This window comes from Scyliorhinus canicula, chromosome 16 (assembly GCF_902713615.1).
Source record: "Scyliorhinus canicula chromosome 16, sScyCan1.1, whole genome shotgun sequence".
In the NCBI taxonomy this organism is placed as follows: Eukaryota; Metazoa; Chordata; class Chondrichthyes; order Carcharhiniformes; family Scyliorhinidae; genus Scyliorhinus; species Scyliorhinus canicula.
The window spans coordinates 59,437,339-59,450,473 of NC_052161.1; the positions used below are offsets into that span (position 1 = coordinate 59,437,339).

Here is a 13,135-nt window from a genome sequence, read left to right on the forward strand (position 1 = left end):
GGTAGGGCTGTCCTGGGTTAGGCTGTCCAGGGTAGGGCTGTCCTGGGTAGTGGTGTCCTGGGTAGGGCTGTCCTGGGTAGGGCTATCCTGGGTAGGGCTGTCCTGGGTAAGGCTGTCCTGGGTAGGGCTATCCTGGGTAGTGTTGTCCTGGGTAGGGCTGTCCTGGGTAGGGGTGTCCTGGGTAGTGGTGTCCTGGGTAGGGGTGTCCTGGGTAGTGGTGTCCTGGGTAGTGGTGTCCTGGGTAGGGCTGTCCTGGGTAGGGCTGTCCTGGGTAGGGCTGTCCTGGGGAGGGGTGTCCTGGGTAGGGCTGTCCTGGGTAGTGTTGTCCTGGGTAGTGGTGTCCTGGGTAGGGCTGTCCTGGGTAGTGTTGTCCTGGGTAGTGGTGTCCTGGCCCGGCTGCGGCGGGGGTTGTCACTTGTCGCTGAGTGTCACGCGCCTGCGTCGCTGCACCCGCACGAGACGGGGGATATAGTCTCCCTGTTGCTCCGGGTATCTCCCTCTCTCGTAGCCGCCCCGGGCATCCTGCGGGCATCGCATGCCAGAGGGGCCGGGTCTCTCCCTCTCTCGTGGCCGCCCTGGGGCGTCCTATGGGCGTCGCATGCCAGAGGGGCGGTCGCCATCCACGGGGATGGGTGCCTCGACGTTTGGTCCTGCAATACACAATACAGCAGCATGGTTAGACACGCGGGCGGAGATCGGGGGATATGGGGAGGGGGGATATGGGGGTGGGGGATATTGGGAGGGGGATATGGGGAGAGGGGATAAGGGGGAGGGGGGGATATGGGGGAGGGGGGATATGGGGAGGGGGGATATGGGGATATGGGGAGGAGGGATATGGGGGAGGGGGGATGTGGGGGATAATGGGAGGAGGGATATGGGGGAGGGGGGATATGGGGAGGGGGATATGGGGAGGAGGGATATGGGGGAGGGGGTATGTGGGAGATATGGGGGTGGGGGGTTATAGGGGAGGGGAATATGGGGAGGGGGATATGGGAGAAGGGGGATATGGGGAGGGGGATATGGGGGAGGGGGAATATGGGGAGGGGGATATGGGAGGGGATGTGGGGGAGGGGGATATGGGGAGGGGGATATGGGGGAGGGGGAAAATGGGGAGGGGGGATATGGGGGAAGAGGGATATGGAGGAGGGGGGGATATGGGGAGGGGATATGGTGGATATGGGGAGAGGGGATATGGAGGAGGGGATATGGGGAGGGCGATATGGGGGAGGGGGAATATGGGGAGGGGGATATGGGGAAGGAGATATGGGGAGGGGATATATGGAGAAGGGGATATGGGGAGAGGATATGGGGACATGGGGGAGGGAGGATATGGGGAGGGGGGATATGGGGAGAGGGGATATGGGGGATATGGGGAAGGTAGGATATGGGGAGGGGTGATGTGGGGGATATGGGGAGAGGGGATATGGGACGGTAGGTTATGGGGAGAGGGGATATGGGGAGAGAGGATATGGGGAGGGGGATTTGGGTGAGGGGGGATATGGGGAGAGGATATGGGGGAAGGGGGATATGGGGGAGGGGGATATGGGGAGGGGGAAGGGCCGTGGATGGCTCACTTGCTGGTGGGCCCCCAACCTCTGCATCGGCAACCTCCCGGGCCTCAGGTCCTCCCTCTCTCGTGGCCGCCCTGGGGCGTCCTGCGGGCGTCGCATGCCAGAGGGGCGGTCGCCATCCACGGGGACGGGTGCCTCGACGTTTGGTCCTGCAATACACAATACAGCAGCATGGTTAGACATGCGGGCGGTGATCGGGGGATAAGGGGGAGGGGGATATTGGGGAGGGAGATATGAAGAGAGGGGATATGGGGAGGGGGATATGGGGGAGGGGGAATATGGGGAGGGGGATATGGGTGAAGAGGGATATGGAGGAGGGGGATTATGGGGAGGGGAGATATGGGGAGAGGGGATATGGGGAAGGGGATATGGGGGTGGGGGTATATGGGGAAGGGGATATGGGGGGGAGGGGGATATGGTGGATATGGGGAGAGGGGATATGGAGGAGAGGGGATATGGGGAGGGGATGTGGGGAGGGGGATGTGGGGGAGGGGGAATATGGGGAGGGGGGATATGGGGGAAGAGGGATATGGAGGAGGGGGATATGGGGAGGGGATATGGTGGATATGGGGGAGAGGGGATATGGAGGATGGGGATATGGGGGAGGGGAATATGGGAGGGGGGATATGGGGAAGAGGGATATGGAGGAGCGGGGATATGGGGAGAGGGGATATGGGGAGGGGGATATGGGGGAGGGGGGATATGGGGAGAGGGGATATGGGGGAGGGGAGATATGGGGGATATGGGGAGGAGGGATATGGTGAGGGGGATATGGGGGCGGGGGGTTATAGGGGATGGGGAATATGGGGAGGGGGATATGGGGGATATGGGAGAAGGGGGATATGGGGAGGGATATGGGGAGAGGGGATATGGGGAGGGGGAATATGGGGAGGGGGATATGGGGGAAGAGGGATATGGAGGAGGGGGATTATGGGGGAGGGGAGATATGGGGAGAGGGGATATGGGGAAGGGGATATGGGGGAGGGGGTATATGGGGAAGGGGATATGGGGAGGGAGGATATGGGGGAGGGGGATATGTGGGAGGGGGATATGGGGAGAGGGGATATGGGGAAGGTAGGATATGGGGGAGGGGTGATATGGGGAGAGGGGATATGGGGAGGGGGATATGAGGAGAGGGATATGGGGAGGGGGGATATGGGCGAGGGGGATATGGGGAGAGGGGATATGGGGGTAGGGGGATATGGGGCAGGGGGATATGGGGGACGGGGAAGGGCCGTGAGTGGCTCACTTGCTGCCGGGCCCCCAACCTCTGCATCGGCAACCTCCCGGGCCTCAGGTCCACCTGCCAGTTCCAGGGCCCTTTCCTGATGGACGGAGAGTGGTCTCTCATCAGCTGGGCCCCCTCCAGTCGTCTCACGCTCCCTGTTGTTGTGTGCACGCTTCTCCTGTGGGGGGGCGGGTGGGTGGGTGGCAGGGGTAAAGGGCAACAGTGTTAGACAGGCATATGAATGCATGCCAGCGGTTGTGCGTATATTGGCAGAGGTGCGTAGCACATTAGGGTTAGGGTTGGGTTAGCGTTAGGGTTGATTGCACCTGGGGATGTGCCGCACATCGGGGGGTGGGTACACACCCTGGCTGCCCTGACGAGGTTGTTCACCTTCTTGTGGAACTGGATGCCTATCCTCGGTGTCACAGCCACAGCGCTGACGGCCTCTGCCACCTCCCTCCACAGGCACCGGCTGAGGCGTGGGGCGACCCTGCGGCCATGTCCGGGGTACAGAGCCTTCCTTCTCTCCTCTACTGCGTCCAGGAGTGCCTCGATGTCGCGCTCCTGGATCCTCGGGGCTGCGTGGCGGGCGGCCATCTTAGCGGGTATTCGGGGGGGAGGGGCCGCATCATTTGTGCTGTGACGCCGTGCGGCACGTCCACGGCGGGTGACGCCGTCACGAATAGCGTCATGCCACTGCAAGCCCATTCGGGGCCGGGGACTTTGCGCCGCTTGGGGGGTCCCAACGGCGGATTGATCCGTGCCATTTTTGGCGCCGGGTCCCGGCCATCGCGCCGATTTTCGGAGAATCCTGCCCACAGTATGAAAGTAAGCTTGCAGGGAACATAAAGATTGACACTAAGAGTACGTGAAGAGAAAGAGATTGGTGAAGGTCCCCTACAGACAGAAACGGGGAATATTTCATAGAGGGTAAAGAAATGGCTGAGCAATTGAATACATACTTTCACTCAGCTTTCAGGAAAGGGGACACAAATCAGATACCAGAGGCGAAATTCTCCGACCCCCCGCAGGGTCGGAGAATCGCCCGGGGCCGGCGAAAACCCCGCCGTGGCCGGAATTCTCCGCCACCCGGGAATTGGCGGGCATGGGAATCACGCCCCGCCGATTGGCGAGCCCCCCGCGGCGATTCTCTGGCCCGCAATGGGCCGAAGTCCCGCCGCTGAGAGGCCAATCCCGCCGCCATGGTTTCAACCACCTCTGGTGGCGGCGTGAGCGGGCCCCCGGGGTCCCGGGGGGGGGGGGGGAGCGTGGGGCGATCGGACCCTAGGGGGGGCCACCACGGTGGCCAGGCCCACGATCGGGGCCCACCGATCGGCGGGCAGGCCAGTGCCGTGGGGGCACTTTTTTCTTCCACCGCCGCCACAGCCTCCACCATGGCGGAGGTGGAAGAGAACCCCCCTACCGCGCATGCGCCGGTGGTGACTTCAGCAGCAGCTGACGCACCGGCGCATGCGCGAACCGGCGAAGGCCTTTCGGCCAGCTCCGACGCCAGCTGGCGGGCGTCAAAGGCCGTTGTCGCTGGTTTTGGCGCCAGTCGGCGTGGCGCCAACCACTCCGGTGCGGGCCTAGCCCCCAAAGGTGCGGAGAATTCCGCACCTTTGGGGAGGCCCGACGCCGGAGTGGTTGGCGCCACTCCGCTAGGCCGGGACCCCCCGCCCCGCCGGGTACGGGAGAATCCCGGCCCAGAAATGTTGGAGAATGAAAGTTTTAGTGAAAGGGAGGAATTGAGGGAGATCAGTATTAGTAGAGAAATGATGCTGGGGAAATTAATGGGATTGAAGGCTGATAAATCCCCAGGGCTTGAGAATCTACATTTCAGAGTGCTTAAGGAAGTAGCTCTGGAAATAGTGGATGCATTGGTGGTCATCTTCCAGGATTCTATAGACTCCGGAGCAGTCCCTGCTGATTGGAGGGTAGCTAATTTCACTTCAATATTCAAAAAGGGAGGTAGAGAGAAAATGGAATTATAGATCAGTGAGCCTAACATCAGTAGTGGGGAAAATTCTTGAATCCATTATCAATGACTTTATAGAGGAGCATTTAGAAAGCAGTGCCGGGATCAGTCAGAGTCAGCATGGATTTATGAAGGGGAAATAATGCTTTACAGATCTATTGGAATTCTTTGAAGATGTAACTAGTAGAGTTGACAAGGGGGAGCCCACTGTTGTGGTATATTTCGATTTTCAAAAAGCGTTTGACAAAGACCCACATAAGAGATTATTGTGCAAGATTAAAGCCCATGGGATTGAAATGAAATGAAAATCGCTTATTGTCACGAGTAGGCTTCAATGAAGTTACTGTGAAAAGCCCCTAGTCGCCACATTCCGGCACCTGTCCGGGGAGGCTGGTACGGGAATCGAACCGTGCTGCTGGCCTGCTTGGTCTGCTTTAAAAGCCAGCGATTAGCCCTGTGAGCTAAACCAGCGATTGGGGGAAGTGTATTGAGGTGGATAGAAAACTGCTTGGCTGAAAGGAAACAAAGAGTAGGAAGTAACGGGTCCTTTTCAAATTGGTAGGCAATAACTAATGGGGTGCCACTGGGATCGGTGCTGGGACACCAGCTATTCATAATGTATATTAATGATTTGGACAAGGGAACAAAATGTAACACCTCAAAGTTTGCAGATGATACCAAGATGGGTGGGAGGATGAACTGTGACAAGGATGCAGAGATCCAACAGCATGATCTGGACAGGTTGAGTGAGTGGGCAAATCAATGGCAGATGCAGTATCATTTGGATAAGTGTGAGGTTATTCACTTTGTAAGCAAAAACAGAAAGGCAGATTACTATCTGAATGGTTGTAAATTGGGAGAGGGGAGTGTGCAGCGGGACCTGGGTGTCCTTGTGTACCAGTCGTTGAAGGTAAGCATGCAGGTACAGCAGGCGGTAAAGAAGGCTAATGGTATGTTGCATTTAATTGAAGTTTTGATACAGTATTAGGGATGTGTTGTTGCAATTATATACGGCCTTGGTGAGGCCAAACCTAGAATATTGTGCGCAGTTTTGGTCTCCTTTACTGAGGAAGATGTTCCAGATCTCGAGGGTGTGCAGCGAAGGTTTACCAGGCTTATTCTGGGGATGGGGGGACTGACGTATGAGGAGAGATTGACTAGGGTAGGATTGTTTTTGCTGGAGTTCAGACGAATGAGGAGGGATCTCAAGAGACTTATAACATTCTATCAGTGCTAGACAGGCTAGATATAGAAAGGATGGCGGGTGTGTCCAGAACCAGGGGTGACAGTCAGAGGTTCGGGGTAGACCATTTAGGACAGAGAGGAGGAGACAGTTCTTCACCAAAATAGTGGTGAGCCTGTGGATCTCATTTTTTAAAATAAATTTTGAGTATCTAATTGTTTTTTTTAGAGTATCCAATCATCCGCTATCCTGACAGCAGTCATAATGCTTGAATTTTGCGACTATCCCTCAGTACTTGAGCCACCATGTCAAGCCAGTGGGCTGTCTGCTTAACCACTGACTCGTTGATTCTGCTCTGCAGCCCATTGAACATGTAGCCTGCAAGCATACTATGACAGTCAATCATGTTGCCATACGAGCCACCACCGAACAGATCCGTACAGCTTTGGAGCAATAGTTCTGCTGCCTGGACCCTGGAGGAGCCATTCAGTGCTCACCAGGGCATGGGTCCTGGCTTGTGGTAGTCTGTTGTGATAAGGAACAACCCTTGCCACTGGAGATGGGTTGAGTAACTCAGGAGGAGGAGCAAGAAGAACAGAAGGAAAGGGGGAGGTAGTTGAAACATCCAAAATCCGACTTGGCTGTCTGATCATCTCGTCAAACCACATTCCCATTGGACACAATCACAAATGACCATTGTGTAACAGTGGCATCACCCCATCGATTTTGTCCGAGCCAATATTTTTCCCTCGGTTAACTTTACAGAAAAAGATTATCTAGTCTTTATCCAAGTACGGTTTGTGGGAGATTGCAATGTGCAAATTGGCAGCTGCATTTCCCATATTTCCCATAATTGACTACACTTCAAAAAGTATTTCATGGAGTGTAAAGTCTGTCAAGATGTTCGATGGTCTCAAAAAATGCTACATAAATGCATGTCTTCATTTCCACTTCTTTCTAGTCACAATCGCAATGAGATCTTCCCAATTACTTTCAATCGGCGTCCTCTGGTTACCAACCATGCAGACACGCAGCCAGTGGAAACAATCTCCTTATTTACTCTGTCACAATCCCTCACGATTTTGTACACTTTAAACAAATCTCCCCTTAACCTTTTCTGCTTTATGGAAAACAACCTCAGCTTCTCCAGCCTCTCCACGTAACTGATGTCCCTCATCCCTGGTACTATTGTAGTAAGTCTCTTCTGCACCATCACCAAGGCCCATGTGGTGCCAGATGTCGACACAATAACCCTGTGTTTCCTGAACTTCCGGCATAACCTCCGTGCTTTTATACTCTGTCTGTCTATACTTGGAAAGCTAAGGAAGTGCTGCATCCTTTCTGAACAGGTTCAACCAGCGTAATTGTGATGGGAGGCCATTCAACGCATGCCGATGAAGGAATCGGGAAACCTGCCAATGGATCCACAAAGTGTTGATTAATCTTTCCATTTCCCAGGTGCTGTGGTATCTGTTGTGCATTTTGAACATCTTTTCTCTTTTTACCTCACCTAATTGCTTTCACGTATTGTTTTGGATTTCTAGGTGCTTATCCATATTTTTTGTGGAGTTCCAGAATTATTTTGCTCAGGATTACGCCATGACAGCATGGATACACTCCACTGTCGACTGCACCACAATGGTTTTCGGTGAGTGTGTTGAATTTATAAGTGGCACACTTCCAATGTGCAACCAGGGAAGCCTTCATCCCATGGGATCACGTATTCCTTTGAAGTTCTGTCATGAATTTTGAGCTGCAGTGCATTAACCGTTGTACTGGCATCATGAAAGTTGGGCATAATCGCTGGCAACACGATTAATGTTAGAACTGTGAATGGGTCTTAAGATTCTGTGACAAGAAAATGTTATACATAAAAAAAAGCATTGTAACTTATTTTAGTTCTTAAATCTCCTGCTTGAGCTCATCGCTTGCCAATATCAATGAATTACATTCCAAGTCTCTTTGCTTCCTGACAACACTCTGTACTTAGTGAAAATTCTTTGTGCGTATGACAGCAATGATCTATTTTAATTGAATACCCTGCTTACATTTAACTTAGGAGGTGCTGCGGCGAGTGGAGGGGGGGGGGGGGGGGAGGTGTAGATAGGGGGTTGCAGGGGGCAACCAGGAATTTGGGGAATAGGAGCACAAAGAATGGTTTGAAGGAAAGTTGATAAAAAAACCTTTATTGGAAGATTTCCTATTTGTCCTTTTGAGCCTTACGGTAGCATGGTGGTTAGCATCAATGCTTCACAGCTCCAGGGTCCCAGGTTCGATTCTCGGCTGGGTCACTGTCTGTGTGGAGTCTGCACGTCCTCCCCGTGTGCGCGTGGGTTTCCTCCGGGTGCTCCGGTTTCCTCCCACAGTCCAAAGATGTGCGGGTTAGGTGGATTGGCCATGCTAAATTGCCCGTAGTGTAAGGTTAATGGGGGGATTGTTGGGTTACGGGTTACGTGGGTTTAAGTAGGGTGATCATTGCTCGGCACAACATCGAGGGCCGAAGGGCCTGTTCTGTGCTGTACTGTTCTATGTTAACTCAACAGGTCTGGCAACAACTCTTCAGCTGTAGGCTCGAATAGAACTAAAGGCACTGCGAATCCTTTATTGCAATAAGAGCTTAGTAATGATGGCCTACTGTAATGACCTTGCACTGTCTCAGAGTGTCAAATAAGGGGCCAATCACGGTGGCACAGTGGTTAGCACTGCTGCCTCAGCGCCAGGGACCCGGGTTCAATTCCGGACTCTGTGTCGATGTGGAGTTTGTATGTTCTCCCCGTGTCAGCGTGGGTTTCCTCCGGGTGCTCCGGTTCCCAGCCACAGTCCAAAAGATGTGCGGGTTAGGTGGATTGGCCATGATTAATTGCCCCTTAATGTCCAGGGATGTGCAGGTTAGATTCTGGGATTATGGAGATAGGGTGAGATGGACATTCGGAAGTGGACAGAGTGCTTATTCGAAGGGTTGGTGCAGACTCAATGGTCCAAATGGCCTCCTTCTGCACTGCAGGGATTCTACAATTTTAAGAATCTGTCTAACTCAGCCTTGAATATTCACACGGACTCTGCTCCACAGCTCTCTGTGGAAAGGAGGTCCAAAGAATCACAACCCTCTGAGAGAAGAACTTCCTCCTCATCTTAGTCTTAAATTGGCACCCCTTCATTCTGAGACTATGCTCTCTGCTTCGAGACTCTCCCATGGGGGGGGGGGGGGGGGGGGATTATCCTCTCAGTTACCCTGTCAATCCCCTTAAAAATCTTATATGTTTCAATGAAATCACTTCTGTATCTTCTAAATTCCAGAGAGCAGAGTCTTCATCTGTTAACCTTGCTCAATCCCTCCATATCAGGAACATCCTAGTGAACTTCTTTGATCTTAAATAAGGGGCCCAAAACTGCTCAAAGTACTCCATATGCGGTCTTTGTGGTCTCAGGTATCTTGTACAGTTGCAGCAAGACATCCCTACTCTTATACTCCAACTGCCTTGAAATATGGACCAACACTCCATTGGCCTTCCTGATTATCTGCTACACCTGTGTGCTAGCTTTTTGTTTTTCGTGTACAAGTACAGGCCAAGTCCCTTTGTGTTGCAGCTGTCGGCAGTTTTATCCAATTAAATTATATTCTGTTCTTTTGTTCTCCCTTCCAAGATGAACAACTTCATATTTTCCCACTTTATACTCCATTTGCCAACTTCTTACCCACTTTCTTAACCTATTAATATTCCTTTTGCAAACTGTCCATATCCATCTCACAACTTGCCTTTCCACCTATTATTGTGACGTCTGCAAATTTGGCTACAGTACATTTGCTTCCTTCTTCCAAGTCATTAAATATACTGTAAACAGTTGCGGTCCCAGCACTGAGCACTATGGAATCCCACTGGTTACAAGTCACCAACCTAAAAACGAACCCCTTATGCCCACTCTCTGTTTCCTGTCCTTTAGCCAATTCTCTATTCATCCCAATATGCTACCTCCAACACCGCCACCATTTCCTTGTTCCCCACAACCATCTCCACAGATTCATTTTCCAAGTGGCCTCTATTTACTTTGACCACTCCCTTTTTAAATATTTAAAGAATCTCTTATTGTCAGTTTTTATATTCCTCGCTAGTTTGTCCTCGTAGTTTATTTTCTCTCTCTTTATTATCTTTTTAGTCTTCTTTTGCTGGATTCTGAACTTATCCCCTCTCTTCAGGGCTATCACTGACTTTTGCCTCCTGTGATGCATTTTCTTTCAACTTAATACTCCAGGACCTAGATGAGTACTCATGCTTATACCTCATGCGGAAGTAACTAAAAATGTTCAAACTTATGGCGTCGCTCCTCACTGTGGACCTGGCAGTTAAGCCTGGCAAGGTTGGCGTGGTTGAAGAAGAGTGGTTAGGTGGGCAAGGGGGTGGGTGGGATCCATCACTGTTCCTCTGCTCAGACCCCCAGCTTGAAATACGTTCCTGTGTTAATTATGTCATTGGAATCCAATATATATATAAAGAGACTTGTGTCAGGTCTAAATCTTCAAAATTAGAGTAGGCTGTATCTGGACAGGAGTGGGGTGAAATCTATTTTAACAGCCCCTTCCTGCCTGATATCTGGGAGGGGGTGGGGGGGGGGGGGGCGGCAGTGCGGGAGGTGGTGTTGGATGAGTAGTGAGGAGAGGGGGAATTACAATCAACCCAATGAAGATGTGAAAAACTACAAGGTAGATATTGTTGGTAAATATCTCAAAGAAGTTTTGAACTGTATGTTAGTACAAAACTAACATAAAATAAATAACAATTATGGAATAAGCTTGAACACAGTTGGAGCAGATCAGGCAGCAAAGCTAAAGATGTTTTGATCCCGTCATTTCAAGAGTTTCCACAATGATAGTCCAAAGACGTGCAGGTATGTGGATTGGCCATACTAAATTATCCCTTAGTGTCCAAACATTTAGGAGGGGTTATTGGGTTACAGGGTTGGGGTGGAAGTGAGGTCTTAAGTGGATCGGTGCAGACTCAATGGGCCGAATGGCCTCCTTCTGCACTGTATGTTCTATGTTCTATGTAATAGACTTGATTTGTGATGAATCAACACTGCCCTTGCCCTTCTAATCAGCAATGAGGTTCCTACCTGGATACAACTTATTACCATGCAGGAATGAGGTGAAGTGAAGTTTAAAATTGCAAGCAGCTGCCAAAGGAGTATTTTGTTCAAGAAGTGAAATTATCAGTAGAAATTTTAATATTTCTGGCAGTCTTTGCAACCTGGAACGACACTTGGAAAGTTAAAGCAAGACACACTGGTGATGCATCAGGCAATTATTAAGTGTTAAAGTATGTGGGTTGGCCACAAGTGAAGATGTGTTGTTACATCTGGTCAGACCATGGAATAAGCTTGAAGTTCCATTGCAGATTGCAAGGTTCTGAATTTGCTGTGCAGCACTAACCAAAACTACTGAAGGCAAAGGTCATAGTGTGCCAGTCTTTACCCACTATTCATTTGCTATCAGATTCTTATGACTAGTTCCAAAAGTGGCATTTTGTTAGCGCTCAAAATAGTGGTTATGACTTAAACAAATTATTAAATTACAGCATGTGCTGTGACGAATGAGAAAACGTTTTTGGCAGCCATTTGAAAGCATAATTGCTTACAATCTGCAGGATATTGCTGCTATCTGATATCCTTCTACTGTCTAAAAGATACTTCCAATTCTGTCCATTGGTGTGGAGCACCTAGTGACTGACCAGTCCCTCCATTTAATAAGGTATGATTTTGTAAGAGTTTATGGACATTGTTTTATTTGTGGTTTCATCAGTTGCTCTTCCAATTTGCCCCAATTATCTTCCCATTCTATTTTTCAGGGAAAGCAAAGACTCAGGACTAAAACTTTAATAGCCCCAAAACTGGGCTTGGCGATAATGGCATGCGATTAACCCACATCCGTTCAAAGTAATGCAGGCAGCAGGCAGTTTCTGTGCTACCAGCTGATTATAGTGATTGCAGCTTGTAGCCCAGTACTACTGGTGCTGCTGAGTGGCAGTAGGAGGTCGTGCAAGGCTAGTACCACTTAAAGCCAACCTGCTACTCCTTAAAGTCGACGTGGTGTAATTCATTTTGGAGGACCTTCAGTCAGACACTCGAAAGTAAAGGAAGCCGATAGTTGTCAAGCTCAGTGCCAGCAGTCCAACTTTGAGGACATGTATGTATTTTCACAAAACGTTTGATGACCTCTCACGGGTGGACCATCTCATTGAAGGCGTCTTCAGGTGCTACATCCTCACCAAGGAATTTCTAACCTTACACACGGCTCCATTCACTACACCCCATTCGCTCACCTACCAACAATCTGCATCAAGCGTGACTCGCGCCTCTGTGATAGCCTTGACCATCGAAGAAGATTTTTGAAGTGACATCTGGAGGGGAGCATAGAGGCAGGAACTGCATGTGATGAGTCACTGGATACGAGAGCTCTGCAGCCAGGAAGGAATAACTCTGGTGATGGCTCCCTGTAGGTTCAGGGCTCACCTCAGTTATGTTGCAGAGGACTGAGATAGGGAATTCAGCTGGGCAGCGAATGACACTTTGGGGGGCGTGTACGCTGAAATGCTTGGTACATTGGCAAGCCTTTCGCAGAACCTATCACCACAGCCAGGGTGGAGGGAAGAGTCAGGCACCATCTTGGCACAACCCTTATCATCACAAAGTGCCTTTCCAGGTGATTCATGAGTTCAGAGATTTCTGTTTTGTTCTATTAGATTTTTTGCATTTGCGCAGAGCTTGGAGACCATTCTTTTGAGTGTGGGAGTGGTGACCACCTTCATGAGAACACTTGTGCACACCCGATCATGATGCAGAGTCTGATGGCTGTGGTCTCAGCTTTCTTTGCAGAATAAGTAGAAACCACCCAATGTCTGAGTGCTCCAACGAAGGCTTAGACTGAAATCATCTTAAGTCCTCTGGAATCTGGACTCTGAGCCATGCAGGCTCATACTACTGCTATCACGGTAAGAGATACCAGTGCCAAAGGGGTTCTCAGGGTCTTACAGCAGTCCAGCAATTTGATCTCCAACAGATTTCTAGGATTGCTGAGGGCACCACCCCAGGGGCTGTGACAGTGCCTCCGTGGAGCCTGAACCCACTGTCCACTGATTGGTGCCCTCACTGCCACTCTGCCAGTGCCCCTAGTGTTACCTGTCAGC

General features: G+C 51.0%; 1 protein-coding gene across 3 annotated transcripts in view; it reads left to right on the plus strand.

Annotated features, from left to right (window-relative positions):
- The window catches only part of LOC119950680 (monocarboxylate transporter 12-like), a 144,678-nt gene that overhangs the window by 95,958 nt on the left and 35,585 nt on the right, over positions 1-13,135 (plus strand). For all 3 annotated transcript variants that reach the window (XM_038773321.1, XM_038773320.1, XM_038773319.1), the window contains exon 3: positions 7,502-7,605. In XM_038773321.1, coding sequence (XP_038629249.1) covers positions 7,502-7,605 — 104 coding nt within the window. The remainder of the gene's footprint in view (positions 1-7,501; positions 7,606-13,135) is intronic.